The 16,976-nt window shown below is 41.2% G+C and overlaps 1 protein-coding gene across 1 annotated transcript in view; it reads right to left on the reverse strand.

Moving 5' to 3' along the window:
• Window positions 1-7,641: 7,641 nt before the first annotated feature.
• LURAP1L (leucine rich adaptor protein 1 like) overlaps window positions 7,642-16,976 on the reverse strand; it is a 44,794-nt gene continuing 35,459 nt past the window's right edge. The window contains exon 2 of the mRNA XM_008145012.3: window positions 7,642-8,653. Coding sequence (XP_008143234.2) covers window positions 8,279-8,653 — 375 coding nt within the window. The 3' untranslated portion in view covers window positions 7,642-8,278. The remainder of the gene's footprint in view (window positions 8,654-16,976) is intronic.

Here is a 16,976-nt window from a genome sequence, read left to right on the forward strand (position 1 = left end):
TTAAATATATTTTTTATTGATTTCAGAAAGGAAGGGAGAGAGAGAGAGAGATAGAGAAACATCAGCGATGAGAGAGAATCATTGATCAGCTGCTTCCTGCATGCCTCCCACTGGGAATTGAGCCTGCAACCCGAGCAGGTGCCCTTGACCGGAATGGAGCCCAGGACCCTTCAGTCCACAGGCCGACACTCTGTCCATTGAGCCAAACCAGCTAAGTCTAAAATAACTAGTTTTTAAGAATGGCTGCTCTCCCACTTAACCAGTGTGCTGGGAATTACAGGGCACATAGCTGATCTGCTATGTAACATGGTCCAACTTGCCCTCCTAAGCGTGTGCTTCTCAGGAAGATGTACTTTCAGGGCTTCCTCCCAGAGTAGAGGCTGATAGTGGTGACACTTTGGCTGTGAGGAGCCCAGGAATATTTATATAATCCATCATGTTTATTCATGGAGTCAGAGGAGTGGGAGTTAGGTCCCACAGGAGTTTTCTTAAAACATTATTTGTTAAAGTGTGGGCAGTTGGCCAAATCTTAATCTAGCCTCTCATAATTTAGCCCAGAACTCCTTCTTGTTCAGGTATGTATTTTCTTCTTTAGCGGTAAAAAAGCATAGAATAAAGCAGAGAAGGACACACGTAAGGCACTGTATTTGTAAGGTAACACAAGGGAACATTCACAGGTTTTAAAGGTTACAATGGAGACACCTTAGGGATGTCATTACACTGCGTATCATAGTTCACTGTCTGTACCCCCACGAAGCGTGCCCATCTCACATGCAAATTGCATTCACCCCATTCCAAAATTTCCAAATGTCTCAATTCAATAAAGCCTCAACTTTATTGAGTTTAAAACCTCATTTAAATTTCATCATCTCAAAAGGCCTACACTTCTTCATCTAAATCATCTAAATCAAGTATGGGTGAGGCTCCAGGTATAATCCATTCTGAGGGAGAATTCCTTTTCATGTGCAAAACTATGAAACTCAAGAAACAATAACTAAAATACAATGGTAGGACAGGTGTGGGATGCCAGTTATAGAGATCTCTATTCAAAAAAGGGAGAAAGGGAAGGGAAAAACACACCAACATCCCCAAGCAACTTTAAAATGTAGTTGAGGCATCAATATTTGGTTTGAAAGCCTGGGAATAATCCTCTGTAGTTTTCAGCTCTGTCCTCTGGATTTTTGACTTTTCCCTCTGAGGTTGAGAATCCAACCTCTAGTCACCCTCCAGTTTTCATCAGGAGGAGCATGTATTTGATGCTGATTAGTTTTACCAGCCTGGCTCCTAACTGTGGGGTTTTGGTGGGTTCTATAGCCTTTTTTCATTCTGATCTCTCCCTTCTAGTCCAAGCCGGCAATGTTTCTGCTAGTATAAAATTTCAAGACCCTTTTGAGTTTCCTTGATATGTCACAGGAATCCACCCCATTAGGAAAGGAGCTCCTCCGTGGGCCTTTCTTAGATAATCATATCTTTAATTTTGTGTTCTGCTGACAAGGTTGAGGGGATCCATGAATCATGTGCCTATTCTCCTTAAAGAGACATCGCTGAGACTGAATACTCAGACCTTCTGAGCCTTCGGAGGCATTAGACAAAGGCCGTCCAGCCACACCCTTGGCTTTGTATCCAGAACACTTTTTCTTGAAAATGATGCTCCTGATTTCAGTGTCGTTGGCAATCTGGATAGCCAAGAATATTCCACTTCATCAAGTCCTGCTTCCTTTTTGATTAAGTTCTTCCCTTATCCGTACATCTTTCCTCTTGCATTTTACTGGAAGAAGCCGGGAGAAACCACGCCACATCTTTCACTACTTTGCTTGGGAATCTCCTCAGCAAAATATCCAAGTTCATTAGTTACAAGTCATGCCTTTCGTAGAACTGAGGGACACAGTTCTGCTAAACTCTCTGCTGCTACATAACACGACTTCTCTTTCTTCCAGTTTCCAATAATGTGTTTTTCATTTGCTTCTGAGCCCTGAGCAGCAGTGCCTTTACTATCCTTCCTACCAATCATCAGCTTATGATGATTCAAGTGTCTCTAAGACAGCATAGATTTTCTCTTCTGTGCTTCTCACTGGCTCTTAATTAGCAGAGGCATTCAAGTCCATATTTCTACCAATCGTCTGTTCAAAGCAATCTAGGCTTTTTCTATCATGCTCCTCAAAATTCATTCCGTATTTGCTCCTTGTGCACATGTTTAGGTATTTATTAAAGCAGATCCTACTTCTAGTTCCCCAAATCTGTATGAGTTTGCCACATTAACGAATCACTACAAACTGAGTGGCTGAAAACAACCCTGTTGACACTCGATTTTAGCTGAGTCAGACCCATTTTAGACTTCAGAAGTCCAAAGTGGGTCTCACTCAGCTAAAATCGGATGTCAACAGGGCTCAAGGGAATGCCCATGTCTTTCCATTTTCAGCTACTGGAAGCTTCTTGCATTTCTTGACTCGTGGCTCTTCTCTCACAGCCAAACATATAACATGGTCACACCTGTCTCCCTTACACCACTGCCTCTTTCTTGTAAGGATCCTTACAATTACATTGGACCCCGTTGGATAACCCAGCGTCATCTTCCCATCTCAAGACCCTTAATTTAGTTGCATCTGCAAAGTTCAGTTTGCCATGTAGTCACAGATTCCAGGAATTAGGACATGGGCATCTTTGGGGAGGTGCAGGTGGAGCATTATTTTTCATACCAAAGAAACATACTATACAAATGAGGTCTTTAAAAGCGAAGTTTATACCTCCCTCCTTTCTGCATCACCAGGACCTGATATAGTTATTGCCTGGTACCTAGAAGGCACCCAGTAAATGTTAAATAATTGTTTTAGTAAAAATAACTTGTATTTGGCATTTGCTACATGACAGACACTCTTCTAAGAGATACAGCAGTGAACAAAACACAGTTCTCATCCTCACAGACCTTACCACACTCTAGTGTGGGTAAGCAGAGAGTATATGCACACAATAGTCTTAGGTGATGGATGACGTGAAGAAACATCATCCAGGGTAAGTGTAGAATTTGCCGGGTGTGCTATGTGAGAAGTCCTTTCAAACAAGGTGCCATTTGACTGGAGACCAAACAGAACAGAGGAATCGAGATTTATAAATATTTGGGAGAAGAAATTTCATTAAGAGGAAATGGTAAATGAACAGATTCTGAGGTAGGAACATGCAAGTGTTTTGAGATTTTTAAGGAATAGAAAGGATGCCAATGAGGTTCACAATGAGAGGCGAAAGAATGGACTAAGAAGAGGTCAGACAGAAAGGTGACAGGTTGCGTAGTATTTTGTAATCTGTGGGAAAGTTGGATTACACTGAGAGGGAGATGGCAGTACATTACATAGTTGGAAAACAGGCTGGCAAAAATCTGACTTGTATTTTAAAAGGTTATTCTGGTTGCTATGTTGACTACTACCTGCAGGAAGGTAAAGGTAGAAGCAAGGAGACAAGACAGGGCTATTGCAGTGAGAAATAATGCTGACTTGGCATAGAGTGGTAACAGTGGTAATATGAATTTGTAGCTCATTCTAAATTTTTTTTTAATTCTCACCTGATTATATTTCCATTGCTTTCCAAAGAGAGTAGAAGGGAAAGGGGCAAGTGGGAGAGGGGGAGGTGGAGAGAGAGAGAGAGAGAGAGAGAGAGAGAGAGAGAGAGAGAGAGAGAGAGAGAGAGATACACATTGATTGGTTGCCTCCTGCACGTGTCCCAACCAGAGCCAGGATGCAACCTGCAACTCATTTTTGAGCCCCTGATTGGGAATCGAACCTGAGGTCCTTCAGTGCAAGGGCCAACACTCTAACCACTGACCAACACCAGCCAAGGCTCTGAATTTTTTTCTAAAGTAGAACTCATGTGATTTGCATGAAGGATTGGTTGTGGTTTGAGAGACGGCAGTTAAAAATGACTGCAAAGATTTGGGCTGAGCATTTGTGAGTGGAAGCATCATGTTTTGAACTGGGGAATATTACAGACCATAACCAATTTTCAGTTTTGGATATGTTTACATTGAGTTGCTGATCAGACATTAAGCAGAGATGCTGTGTGGGCAGTTGGACATGGGGACTTGAGTTCAAGGGAGAGACTGGGGCCAGAGGTGCACTTTTGGGAATCTTAGCACCTAAGTGACATTGAAAACTGTGGAGCTGGATGAAGTCCCAGGCAAGAGAAGAGGCGCCAGCATTGAGCAGAGGTACTCTCTTGTCTGAAGGTCAGAAATCTGAGAAGAAATGAGCCCCGGGGTATGCTCACAAGCAGGCAGTGGGGAATGAGGAGATCCAAAAGAGAGTGAGGCCAAAGGAAGACAGTCTTTTAAGAAAGGGGCAAGCCTGGCCTGCATGGCTTAGTGGTTGAGCATTGACCTATGAACCAGGAGGTCACTGTTCAGTTCCAGGTCAAGGCACATGCCAGGGTTGCAGGCTCCCTCCCCAGTAGGGGGCATGCAGGAAGCAGCTGGTCAATAATTCTCTCTCGTCATTGATGTTTCTATCTCTCTCCCTCTCCCTTCCTCTCTGAAATCAATAAAAAATAAAATTTAAAAAAAAAGAAAGAAAGGGGTAATCAGTCCTAGCTCTGTAGCTCATTTGGCTAGAGTGTCATCCTGATTTGCTAAAGTTGCAGGTTTGATTCTTGATCAGAGCACATACAAGAATCAACCAATAAATAAGTGGAACAGCAAATCAACGCCTCTCTCTCTCTCTCTCTCTCTCTTTCTTTCCTTCCCCCTTCTACTCTCTCTTTAAAAGCAGTAAATTAAAAATAAATAATAAAAGTGATCAAATGTGTTCGCCACTGCTGTGATGCCAGTAAGATGAGTTCCCCAAAATAACCACTTAGTTTGGCATCATGCACGTGATTGTGTTCTGATGAGTTGGGGATACAGATGCCTAATTGAAGTTATTCATGGAACTCCAAGGGCCTTTATAATCCACCAAACAGCAAAGACTCCTCACTGCATTTCTAAACTTTGACAAATACTTAAAACTATGCTATGGAATTTGGGGCTGACTGGTAGTATAAATATTGGAGTTTCTTTGAAGTTGAGTCAAGACTTCTGCATTAGTCATCTAGAGTTCATTTCTTTGCAAAACTCTCAAAATGTACTAGCTTTAAGCTGTCTAAATTCCTTACCTTCAATTATCTCCCTCTCATAAGACAAACGAGTTTATAAAAAGAGGGAGATTAATGTAACGGAGGAAAATTCCATTTCCTGGGAGAACACGACTCAGTCCACGCAGAATAGTTTGGAAGGCACTTTTGCTTTAACATTTCTACCCCATTTCCTTATGGTGCTGACAGAGAGCGAACATCAGATGCTGCAGGTCAGGCATTAGTAATGGGGATTCCTTATTAGAAAATGCATTTGTTCTCTTGAGACCAATGAATATGTTAGTAATTAGTTAGTGTTGTATAAATTTCATATTCCCCTCCTCTTAGTAAACTCAACTATCAAAATATTGTTGGCTTATATGTGACTCCATATGTCAAAATCACTGAGTCCATATTTGGTATCTTTTGAAAAAAGTAGGCATAACTGTAAAGCACATATAATATTGAAACTAATAGAGCCAAAAAAAATTTTCCTTACATACGCTGCCAAAGTTTATTACAGGTTCTTTAAAATATAATGTATAAATGAAAACTAGTCCACATACTTCTCTCATAGTATACTCCTATGCTTTTCATTTCCTTTCTACAGAAGGGGGACTTATAGAAGGTATGGAATAGACAAAAGCAAGGAAAGCTGATTGAAAAAAGGAGGGTGTAAAAGAAATTTGCCAGATTGAATTTATCATCTGAAACTGTGATCCAAGGATACAAATAATCTTCCATGTGTTCTGCCTTGATCTAGCCAAATGCTGGGTTTTGAGGGGCTTAGAATTTGCTCTTGATGCTTCATATCGTCTTGCTCTCTGCCCACCTCCCTCTTATTGGGGACATTCTTCTTGCAATGGTGCAGACATAGGGTTACATATTTCATTACCCTCTGTTTGAAATTTATCAGTCATATTTCTAAGAATGTTTTCTCAACTAGGTCATGTGTGCTAAAAATTGCTCGATTTAACTTCAGATTAAATCCAAACAAAATAGCCAACCAACCAGCTTTCATTAACGGAATGAAAAAGAAAACAGAAAGGGTGAAATATACAAGGAACAGTTGGTATGTGGTCAACTCCCTGATTCGCCTATAGGTACAAACCTGACTCTGGACATGTGATTTCAACAAATGGTTGGGAAGCTCAGTATTGGAAAATGCAGGTCCCACTGATTGGAAGGGAAATGGTTGGTTGCTTTTTTCTTTTCGTCATCGACTTATATTTGCTTTCTCATTTGTGCTTTATTATTTAACTTCAATAGGTACAAAAGAGTCTACTGAGTGTTATTGTTAGGAATAAGATATACCCAAATTCAAATCCCAGTTCTGACACTTACTGGGTGATTTGACCCATTTACCTACCTTCTGTATGTCTTAGTTTCTCAAACATAGAAGGCAGACAGTCCCCACCCACATTATGAAATTGTTGTGACGAACATTATATCAAGAAGTTTATGAAAAAGGACCAGTGTAGAATATAGACCCTATAGATTTTAATCGTAAATTGAATAATATATGTCCTGGAAACAAACAATACATTTTGACAAGTGTGTTATAGGTACATAGTAACAAAGGACATTTTGGGGAGACCATGTCTTAAATATGGACATTTTTTAGTTTAAATAGGAATACTTTTTGATTCATATTGTAAAATATTTTGTGCAGAAACACGTATCATTACAAAATACAGTTTGACATCTCAATAGATTAACTCACTAGGAATCATTAAGGTAAAGGAAATGTGGAGGAATAATAATATCACATCAAAATTAAGAGATTATCCACCGCAGGATGAAATGATACCATATAAGTGAATAGTGATTCTGCTTTGCATGTACTATATTTATCCATCCATCCATATGTATTATCTAAGTTTTTATATATCCAATTGCAATTGCAAAATGCATATAAGTGAATGTTAACAAAATCTCAAAATACAATTAAATTTAGGACCCCTTAACCCAGGGGTGGGGAACCTTTTTTCAGCCAAAGGCCATTTGGGTATTTATAACATTATTCAACATACAAAGTTATCAACTTAAAAATTAGCCTGCTATATTTGGTTAAACATCTAATTAACTCACCCCTAATGCCTTAGCAGGGCCAGACCAAATGATTTCGTGGGCCTTATATGGCCTGCGGGCCAGACATTCCTCACCGCTGAGGCTTAACCTCTAATCACCATCATATCTGATCTCAATTATCTTTGAAATTTGGGAGAATCAAGTGTTACCATACAACATAGTCTACCATTTCAGTTAGCATCACTGATGAGAAACCCTAGCCAGTTTGGCTCAGTAGATGGGGCATCAGCCTGAGGACCACAGGGTCACAGGTTGATTCCAGTCAAGGGCAAGTACCTCTGTTGCAGGCTCCTCCCTGGCCTGGGCCCTGGTGGGGGCTCATGCAGGAGGCAACCAGTTGATGTGGTTCTTTCACATTAATGTTTCTCTCTGTCTTTCCCTCTCTCTTCCACTCTCTCTAAAAATCAATGGAAAAATATCCTTGGGTAAAGATTTTAAAAATAAATAAAAGAATCACTGATGAGAAAGTGCTGATCTACACTATGAACACCAAGTTGAACTGAATAGATTTCATATAGTTGGGTCATCCAAATGATTGCCATAAAAATGCGTGACTAACAGTTTTGTTGATTTTTATGCTAGGAAGTTGTGAACTGGAAATAATACCTAACTTGGTCCCAAGCATTTTGTTCAGTCTACTCTATAAAACAGTAATAAACCTCGGTATCTTCTAGACAATGACACTTTGAATCATTTAGGAATGCAAGCAACAAAATTAGCTGTCATCAGACTTTGGTTTATTGAAAAATGTAGCAAAGTTTTTTGATGTAATCCCTGACCCCTTGCTCTGAAAACAAAAGCAAAAACATAATTATTGCTTATTCTTTCCCCCTTCTTTATTTGTGCCACTGTAAAAGAAGGGAGAGGAAAAAAAATCATTGTAATAAATAAAAATAGAGATGTAAGAGAGAAAAATAGATGAATCCAGATTAGAAATATTAGGAGCAACAGAAATATCATCAAGCAGTTTCAAAATATGCTTCTTTTTTTAAAGGTTATCATGTAAAAAAAAAAATCACACCAAAAATATAGCAGCAGAGAAGAGAGATAAATACAAGTTAATTGCACACTAATCCCATGCAAAAAACCTGGGTCATTAGCCAAAGCAGTAGTATTCAGAATCCAATTTGGGATGCTTGTGCAGTGCCTGGGAGTCCTCTATTACGGAGCCGTCACTGAACTGGTCCAAGTCTGACGGGGTCTGATGGCCTGGGACATCATCTGCCAAAGTGTCCAGGTAGCTCCCCACAGAGATGCCATCCAGCCCATCGCTGCCGTCATGTAGGCTATTGTAGCTGCCGTGCAGGGAGGTGCTCTGACTCTCCAGTAAGCTGCACAGGCTGCCACTGAGACTGCTGCCTCGGCTGGTGATGGTGGCTTTCTCTTCAATCATCCACTTGATGGACTCAATGCTCTCATTGATAACAAGCAGCTGGCGCATGAGCCTGGCGTCCGTGGCTCTGAGATTAACCTACAGAGAAGGGGGAGAGAGGAAAGACCTTCCAGTTAGCCTACGTTCTTGAAAGACCCAACATTCATTTGGATTCTATCTTCTTCAGCCCATGATTTTACTTATTTATTTATTTTTAAATATATTTTATTGATTTTTTACAGAGAGGAAGGGAAAGGGATAGAGAGTTAGAAACATCGATGGGAGAGAAACATCGATCAGCCGCCTCCTGCACACCCCTACTGGGGATGTGCCTGCAACCAAGGTACATGCCCTTGACCGGAATCGAACCTGGGACCTTTCAGTCCGCAGACCAACGCTCTATCTACTGAGCCAAACCGGTTTCGGCCAGCCCATAATTTTAAATTCATAGACTAAATTCACTTGATCTCAGGATGTTTTTGAAAACTGCTGACCAACGGCGGGAATCCTAATCAAGGAACTCGCTTCCTGCCAGACGCATCAAGCTCCAAAAGAGACAGTAAAACTCCCACTGCATCCCTGACCCTGACCAAGATGCCTGGAAATTTCATACTGAATCTCAGGTTCTCAGCTAAAAAACGTATGCTCTCTTTGGCCACATTAATAGTTTATCCAAGTTTACTTGAGAATTTGTGTGTTAATGCTAAGAGGTGGGGAGAGGAGAAATGTGTAGAAATTAGGAATTATCATAATCATTGTTACAGCTTCTATTTTTTTTGTGTGATAATGTGCCAGGCATCATTATGGAAGCTCAACACTCATTGTAGTAATTCTCTACCACAGGTAAATTATTTTTATCCCCATTTTACAGATGAAGAAATGGAAAAGATTTGAGAGTACAGAGGAGGTCTGTTCTCTTTATGATTTATGAACATATATAGTAATCAATAATTCCTTGTTTCTAAGAGGAACCAAATTGCTCTAATATTTCTTGACTCCAAAAGGGTACCATTATACTAGGCTGATACACTTGGCAAGATGCAGTGTACAGATAGTTTCTGTAGATTTATTTGCTTCAAATATGTCAGGGGCAGCCCCAATCAAAATTGGGGTATGGAATTCTGAGAAGGTTCTAACACTCCCCTAAGTGCCTTCTAGGTGTGTATTTCTTCTGATAGTTCTAAGCTACCTTGGAGAAATCTGTCTTTAAAGCCACAAAACATAATTTCTTTGTGGGTCTTACACTTCAACGGAACGTTTGCTAACATCAGGTGTGTGGTGGTTCTGGCGGAGGTGGGAAAAGGGAGGCTGCAGGAACTCGCATCATTTCCTTTGTTCTTGGAGTTGGAGAGATGTGGCTCCTATAAAGACTGTGGTGCCTGGACTGGGAGGCAGGGACACGTTTGGCCACCAGGGGTCCTAGTCACATTCTTTATGGTTTGAAATGGATTCCTGTTGTGTGTGTTTTTCAGTTGGAATCTTTTAACCCAAGAGTCTGGGCTTTGCTAATTCTCTTTAACATCCATGGCTAGTTCAAATTGATAGGTTTCTAGAATTATCAAAGGCACTCAGTCACAAGTGACTCAAGCCATAAGGGAGAAAGGAGCCTATTGTCTTCAAATATATGCATTCATTTTTGTAAAAAATATTTCCTGGTTAGGAGTTAATCCATAACTGAAGGCAAACTTTGCATTTAGTGAATGTGGTGAACAAACATTAGGAGAGATGGAATTTCTACCAGGGACTTCAAAGATCTAAGATTACAGGATAAAATATATATGTATAAATATAAAAAGCACAAAGTACAATTTAAAAATCCTTCTTTTTGATAGGATATTCAATAAAGTGATTGGGTGATTTCCTTATCTTTTCCAAGAAAACACTGAGAACAAATTCTGTGGAAGGTAACCAGTGAAAATCATTTCACTGAGGTGTTCACAAACAGAAGGATGTAAACTTAGTAGGTCTAACAGGAGAAATGGGTAGAAATTAAGGAATCATTGTATCATCATATATTAGCTTTTCTATTTGCGGTGTCATCTCAATGACCTTGCAGTGACCTGTTGGGGAAGGAGACTTTCTGGCAGTTTTTATGTTCCAGTTCACCCACACACCCCCAAGAGCCATCAAGAGACTGTAATACGACAACTATTTACAAATCAGCAACAATTTGCCTAAGTCCACTGAGGAGCCTAGAAAATCAGGATGAGCCAAAGTCTTGCAAATGTCTCCAGTCAGGCAACCGTAGCTGATAGAACACGCTGTGTCCATTGCTGGTGCAATGGAAAGGAGAGCATTTCCCGAGAGCTCCCCAAACGAGCACGGCTGCATCTGTTCACATGCCCACCCTGTCCCATGCGAGTCTCCCAGCCCGGGCTCGGCTCTCGGTGTGTCCCGGCTAGTCCCCTCACTTGAAATACTTTTACTCTCTGCCTCCCTAAATCCACTCCATCCTTCAAGTCCCACTTCTTCCCTCAACCCTACTTGCTACTCCCAGCCTCCTCTGCAGTCCTATTAGTTTATACCTCACGGTTTGGCTTAATTTTGTACGGTCTTGCATTGCTACCTATTATTGTGTCTTGGAGCTGTTTCTTTGACTAAATTTAAAGTGCCTTTAAGAAAGAAGCCATGTCTTCTATTTCTTCCATCTCTTTAGGTGTGTCGTAAGCAATGATTGATTTTTTTTTTTCCCTTTTACAAATAGTCATAATTTGGGGGCCTCAAAACATAGTAATTCACATTCCCAGAAAAGTGTGTCACTCAAGGGTTAAAACACACTTAGGATAATATTTCAGAGATTTTTGCCTGAGCCACACAGTGGCTGCATCAAATACAATTTAAAAAAAATTCATTGCACAATATGAATAAGAGAGGAGTAGACTATGAAGTAACAAAAGCTTCCTTTGACCGTGACATGATTTATTTAAATAAAAAAATTCTTTTCTTCTGAAAGCAAACATTCACAGGCCATTGAACCACAGTTGGGGGAAAAAACTGACGAAAGCGGGTCAGTTAGAACGCGTTGATCTGGCTGATAATGATTACAGATCGACTGTGTCTCACTCTCTGTCCTCGGTGAGAGAGTAAACAGCTTCCCACTGTGGGAGCCCTGGGCCGGCCGGTTCACACGCTGCCCATCCATTTCCTGGAGCTGCAGGCAGCTTGCTCACACTCACTGCTTTCTCCCGGAGCTGAGGCGTGGCTGTGCTCCTGCTGATGAACCTTGGAAGCATGAGCAATCCACCACAGAACTAAAGCACAGGGTCACTTCAGTCTCCAGTAGCTGCCCCACCCATTCTCACTATTGTTCATGTCAGTCCTTATGAAGTCTGACCATCGATTAAGAAGAGAGTAGACGAGAGAGAGAGAGAGAGAGAGAGAGAGAGAGAGAGAGAGAGAGAGAGAGAGAGGAGACTGGCTATGTTGGCAGGAGACCATGCAGTTCTTTCACTTGAGGTCTTATAAGGTCCCGTAACCTTACTCTGAGAATGGCGAGAGGTGGGAGGCCCTCCTTATGATTGAATCTGTGTCCCGCTCTTTGGAGAGGGGACATGATATACAACCCCCATATCACATTTCTGGTTTTTCTGCTCCCTTCATAACATTCATCACTAGTTGAAATCATTCTGCTTCTTATTTGTCTACTTCTTTTCTGTCTCCCCATTGGCATGCAAGTGCCACAGAGTGCACAGAGTGTCCTCTTCACGGCTCTGTGCTCAAGACGTACAAGAGTGCTGGGCACCTAGTAGGTGCTCAGTTAGTGTTCATTCAAGGGCTGAATGATTTCGTCAGATTGGACCATCTGTCAGGAGCGCCCCTCCCTTGGGCTCTGCTGTGGGCCAGTGACATGTTTGCTTCTAGAAGAAAATACATTTTTTATTTTTATTTAAGTAAATCATGTCACGGTCAGAGGCAGCTTCTGGAAAGAGCATTTCAGTATTGAAACGTTCCCAGCGTGCAATCCCACGCCTCGTCATCCACAGGCCTGGGCCGCTGGGGAACCGGCGCAAGGTTACTCCTATCTTCAAGGTGCAGATTGCGAGCTAGTATCTCCGAAAGGAAGTGGACGTCAAGGTGTGAATCACACGCCAAACATGACTGTGTTTGTTCGGAGGTAATAATTGGTACGAGCACGGCACAGGTGTTCTGCAAACACTTGCTGAAATGAGTTAAACAAAGGGAGCAAACACACAAGTAGGACATTTACCAAAAAAAAAAAAAGTTTGCACGAACTGATCCAGCAGAGTGGATGTCCTTTCCTCTCTCCCTGCTCCCTCTCTCCCGCCCTGGCCCTTAGTTGCTGCACTTTAGACGGGGTGAATGCTGACATTTCACGTCCTTTTTAAGCAGGAGGTGAGCTGGGTCTGTGGTAGAACTTGAAAGGAAGGATCTTGAAAGAGCAAATATTCTTCATAATAAACTTTTCCAGATCTATGTTTTCTTTCAGACTCTCATTTTAATACTGAAAGAATACAAAGGTTACGAATTGGCTCAGTGGGATCCCAGAAAGAGAGAATGCGGTCAAATTTTCAGTGAAAGAGGGAGATGACAAACTAGTCAACTTGCTTTGTGGTGGTGAATGAGGAACCTGCCCCTGCCTCTGTCGGCCTACATGACCTTTGGGCAAAGTGGCCTGGCACGGAGGCCTGAAAACCACATCCTGGGTGTCGTCTGAGCTGCAGTGAGCCACGGGACTCAGTGGATGTGGTAAAACAGTCTGTGAACAAAGCCTGATTTCTGCCCAGTAAAGACGATTTCGTTCAGCTGGGGGACTCAGCTGTCACTTGTGTCTGCTTTTGGTATTGAGATGTTATTTGATAAGAAGATTCTGTGGGACAGATCATCTCAGTATCTCCCTCCACCCTGCCTTTGTCTCCGATTCTTTGCCATTCCTGTGGCCATTTGCTCACTAAATTGTTTCTGCTCTGAGAAAATTCTGCACGTTATAGAGGAGGCAAGTTACACCGCTTTTTGCCGCTCAGGAACTCCAGCAAAAGGCTTAGCTGGTAAAAACCCATGGCTAAAGCCAGAAGTTTGAGCTCTATGTGAATGCAGTGATAGAAATTTTAGCTCTGACCATTTGGGTTGAAATAACAATCAGATTGTGTTCTGCTCCAAGATAAACATGCATCTCCTCTTTAACATGCCTGTATCTTGACTGCAGTATGCACTTGAACTGCGGAATTGTGTCTTCCAGATAAGGACATCACTCACTCTGTCTTGTCAGACTACAGGCCTGGTCAGCACCATGTTCTCATATCTCTCTCCAGGCTCTCTTTCACTGTTTCTCCCCTTTTATTTATGAGAATGGATTAATCAGATAAAAGCAAGCCATCTCGTAGTTATGCATTCCTACTGTGAAAGCCACCATATCCATGACCTAAATCCCAAACGTCCAGCAGGCTGTCATATGCATTAGAAGGGAGAAAGACTACTTTTCAAGCAAGTCCATAATAATGAACAAGCGGAAAGGAAGCCAGATTTGCTTTGCTTTTTAACATGATGCTCTAATCCTAGTTTCAAATCGGAGGAAACCCATCGACATTGTTTTCAGATTTGTAGTTGGCGGAAGCTCGCTTTTCTACCCATATTTATTTCTAAATATACAAACATAATCAAAAGCATCTGTATGTACTAAATGAAAGAGCTGTTTCAAATATGCTTGGAATATTGTTTTTCCAGCAGCTTATCCCAGTTTATCTGCATGTTCACTTTGCATAACCTTCTTGTGTCCAAATTTGCTCTCTCTCCAAATTCACCACATCCTCAATTTGATGATCACAGGAGATTTTCTGCCTGCCCACCGTTAACATTTCCAGCAGTTTTATTAATAGTTTATTTGTAAAGCACTCCTCTAACTCTTCTCGCAGAGGATCCGCAAAGATGTTGTTGTCCGTGCAGTCTAGGAGACAGTGTGCATTCCCACCCACAGCCTTTGCTTCGGAATGAGCGCTTCAGGGGAGAAGCCATCCACAAGTCCCTGCGGTTCCCAGAGTTTTCCTCCGCTTTCCCAGTCAGTTAAAAACTGACAATAAAATTTGTTTCTAATTGGGCAAGAGAGGATTCCATTTTTATATCAGTCAGCTTTTGTCTCCCTCCATTTATGTTGTTTATTTGGGGAACTGAACAATAACTAAAACAGTTCACTCTTTTCCCAAGACCTTATAGAAGAGTTATTTCCCCAAAGACTAAATTACATACATAAAAACACTATCAGCAGCACAGTTGACTGATGGATGTTGTTTTGATAAATTCAAAAGCTGCATCTGGTTTATGTGAAAGGGGCACATGTGATCCGCCCCCTCCCCGCCCCCCCCCGCCCCCCCCCCCCCCCGCCCCAGTTTTAAACATAAACTCCATCCACCAGGCCTGCTCCTGAGATCTGTACAGTTTCTGCTGGTTGGATAGGAGTTTGCAGTCTTGTTCCCTCAGGTTTTAGGTCCAACGGATACTTAGATGCCTGTGAAGTCAATTCCTTTTCCATATCCTAATGTAGTGAAATTGGTTTCCTGAGTGCTTTCAATACATACATGCAGAGTGTAGTCACCTGGGTTGAAATTCTTTGCAATGATGTAGCAGAAACACAGACTCCCCACATTTGTACCATGTGCATTTTTCTAATTTAGAAGTTAAAACGGTATTTTTACATGGAAGACTAGGATATGTAAAGTGCTTCTCTGTAAACATAGTAGCTGTGCTTACAGTGGGAGGGAAGGGAGGATGCAGGGTGGTGAGCTGGTAGATGCTTAACAACTGGCTCCCTGGAAAACCACACACACACACACACACACACACACACTAGAAATTGTACCGGCATAAAAGATGTGTAGCACACACTTTACAAATAACACTAAAATATATAGTGCCTTTTATTGTGAATTTCATGTAACTAGTTGAGTCTCAGAGAATGCTTTTGTTCATTTTTGCTAAACTGAACCTGTGGTTGCAGTTCAACCACAATTCAACAAGTAGAACTGCTCCTGATCCACGAACTCTTTTCTCAATAATTCTGTCATTAAAGTTCATACGTGATCTACTGTTAAACTACCTTTCACGCCAGAACAAATTATATGTGCTAAACCGAAACCTGTTTCAGCTGCAGCATTAGTTATGTGCCTCAGCACTAGTTATGCCTGCACCTTGCTGGTTGGTCAGTGGTGTGAGCAACTTTGCTAAATTGGATAATGGGTTTTGAATATGTGAAGAATAGTTCCCTGTCTGCGTGTGCTGTTGATAATGTAATAGCTAAAGACTCGGCCCCCTTTTCAGTTTAATCTGCGGTATTCACATTTTCCCTATCACTGCTTTATGACCACAAAATCAAGGTCAGGTTCTGATTTATAGTGACTTCCAGTGCCGTGCTGTCAATACTCCTACCACGGTCAGTTTCAATCTACCAATGTGATATCACTAAGCACAGGGTTGGTAAGAGAGTCTCAGTAGTGCAGCATTAGATAGTATTTCACCCAATAGAAACAATACATGTTTTAAATAACCCCAGAAAATAACTAATAGTAAAATGCAGTAAATAATTACCAAGTGATGTGTTTTGAGTACTTATTACCTTACTTTTCATATAACTTATTCATTTGTAGGTTTATATAAATACACACTTTAAGGTGTAAGAGCGACTGTGACTAAAAACTAGTTCATAAAACTGAAAATTTAACAAACAGGTCACACAGGCCGGTAGGAGTTGGCCCTCGTATCTCACTGAAGGTGAAAAATAAAGGCTTAACCTCATCTACTACATTTTTTGATAAGTAGGTCAGAGGCTTTCATTTCTCCCTTAGGGCATTTATTTTCCTATAAAGGATTAAAAGGCCAATGTAACTTTATCTTTTCCACTAACTAGAATTTGAGGAAAATGTAAAATGTTTACACCAAAGTTATTAGTGTTTTTATTGTTTTTAGATTTTAGAGAGAGGAAGGGAGAGGGAGAGATAGAAACATCAATGAGAGAGAAACGTCAACATCGATTGGCTACCTCCTGAGCACCCCTTCCTGGGAATCGAGCCCACAACCTGGGCACGTGCCCTGACCGGGAATCGAACTAGTGACCTCTTTGGTGCATAGGTCGATGCTCAACCAGTGAGCCACACAGGCCAGGTGAAAGTTATTAGTATTTTTTATGGAAAGATTTCAAATATTGAATATAGATTATTCGTTTAAGCATCCCTGAGATATAAAATGTACTTGGTAAAGGGATAATAGATCTGAAACTCACTTAAGCATTTCTGCTTTGATATTATAATTTTTGCTGGGTATATTTCTAATAAAATATGCCACACACTTCTCTAGGTAAACAGAACCATGCAGAATCAAGTATAAACAGAATATTTCTAATGAGTAGTTATTCAGCAGTGCACTTAAGGGTGTTGAGGAAATAGCATCCAAGTCCCTTTTTTGATTCCAGACATCC

Source organism: Eptesicus fuscus, chromosome 15 (genome assembly GCF_027574615.1).
Source record: "Eptesicus fuscus isolate TK198812 chromosome 15, DD_ASM_mEF_20220401, whole genome shotgun sequence".
Classification (NCBI taxonomy): domain Eukaryota; kingdom Metazoa; phylum Chordata; class Mammalia; order Chiroptera; family Vespertilionidae; genus Eptesicus; species Eptesicus fuscus.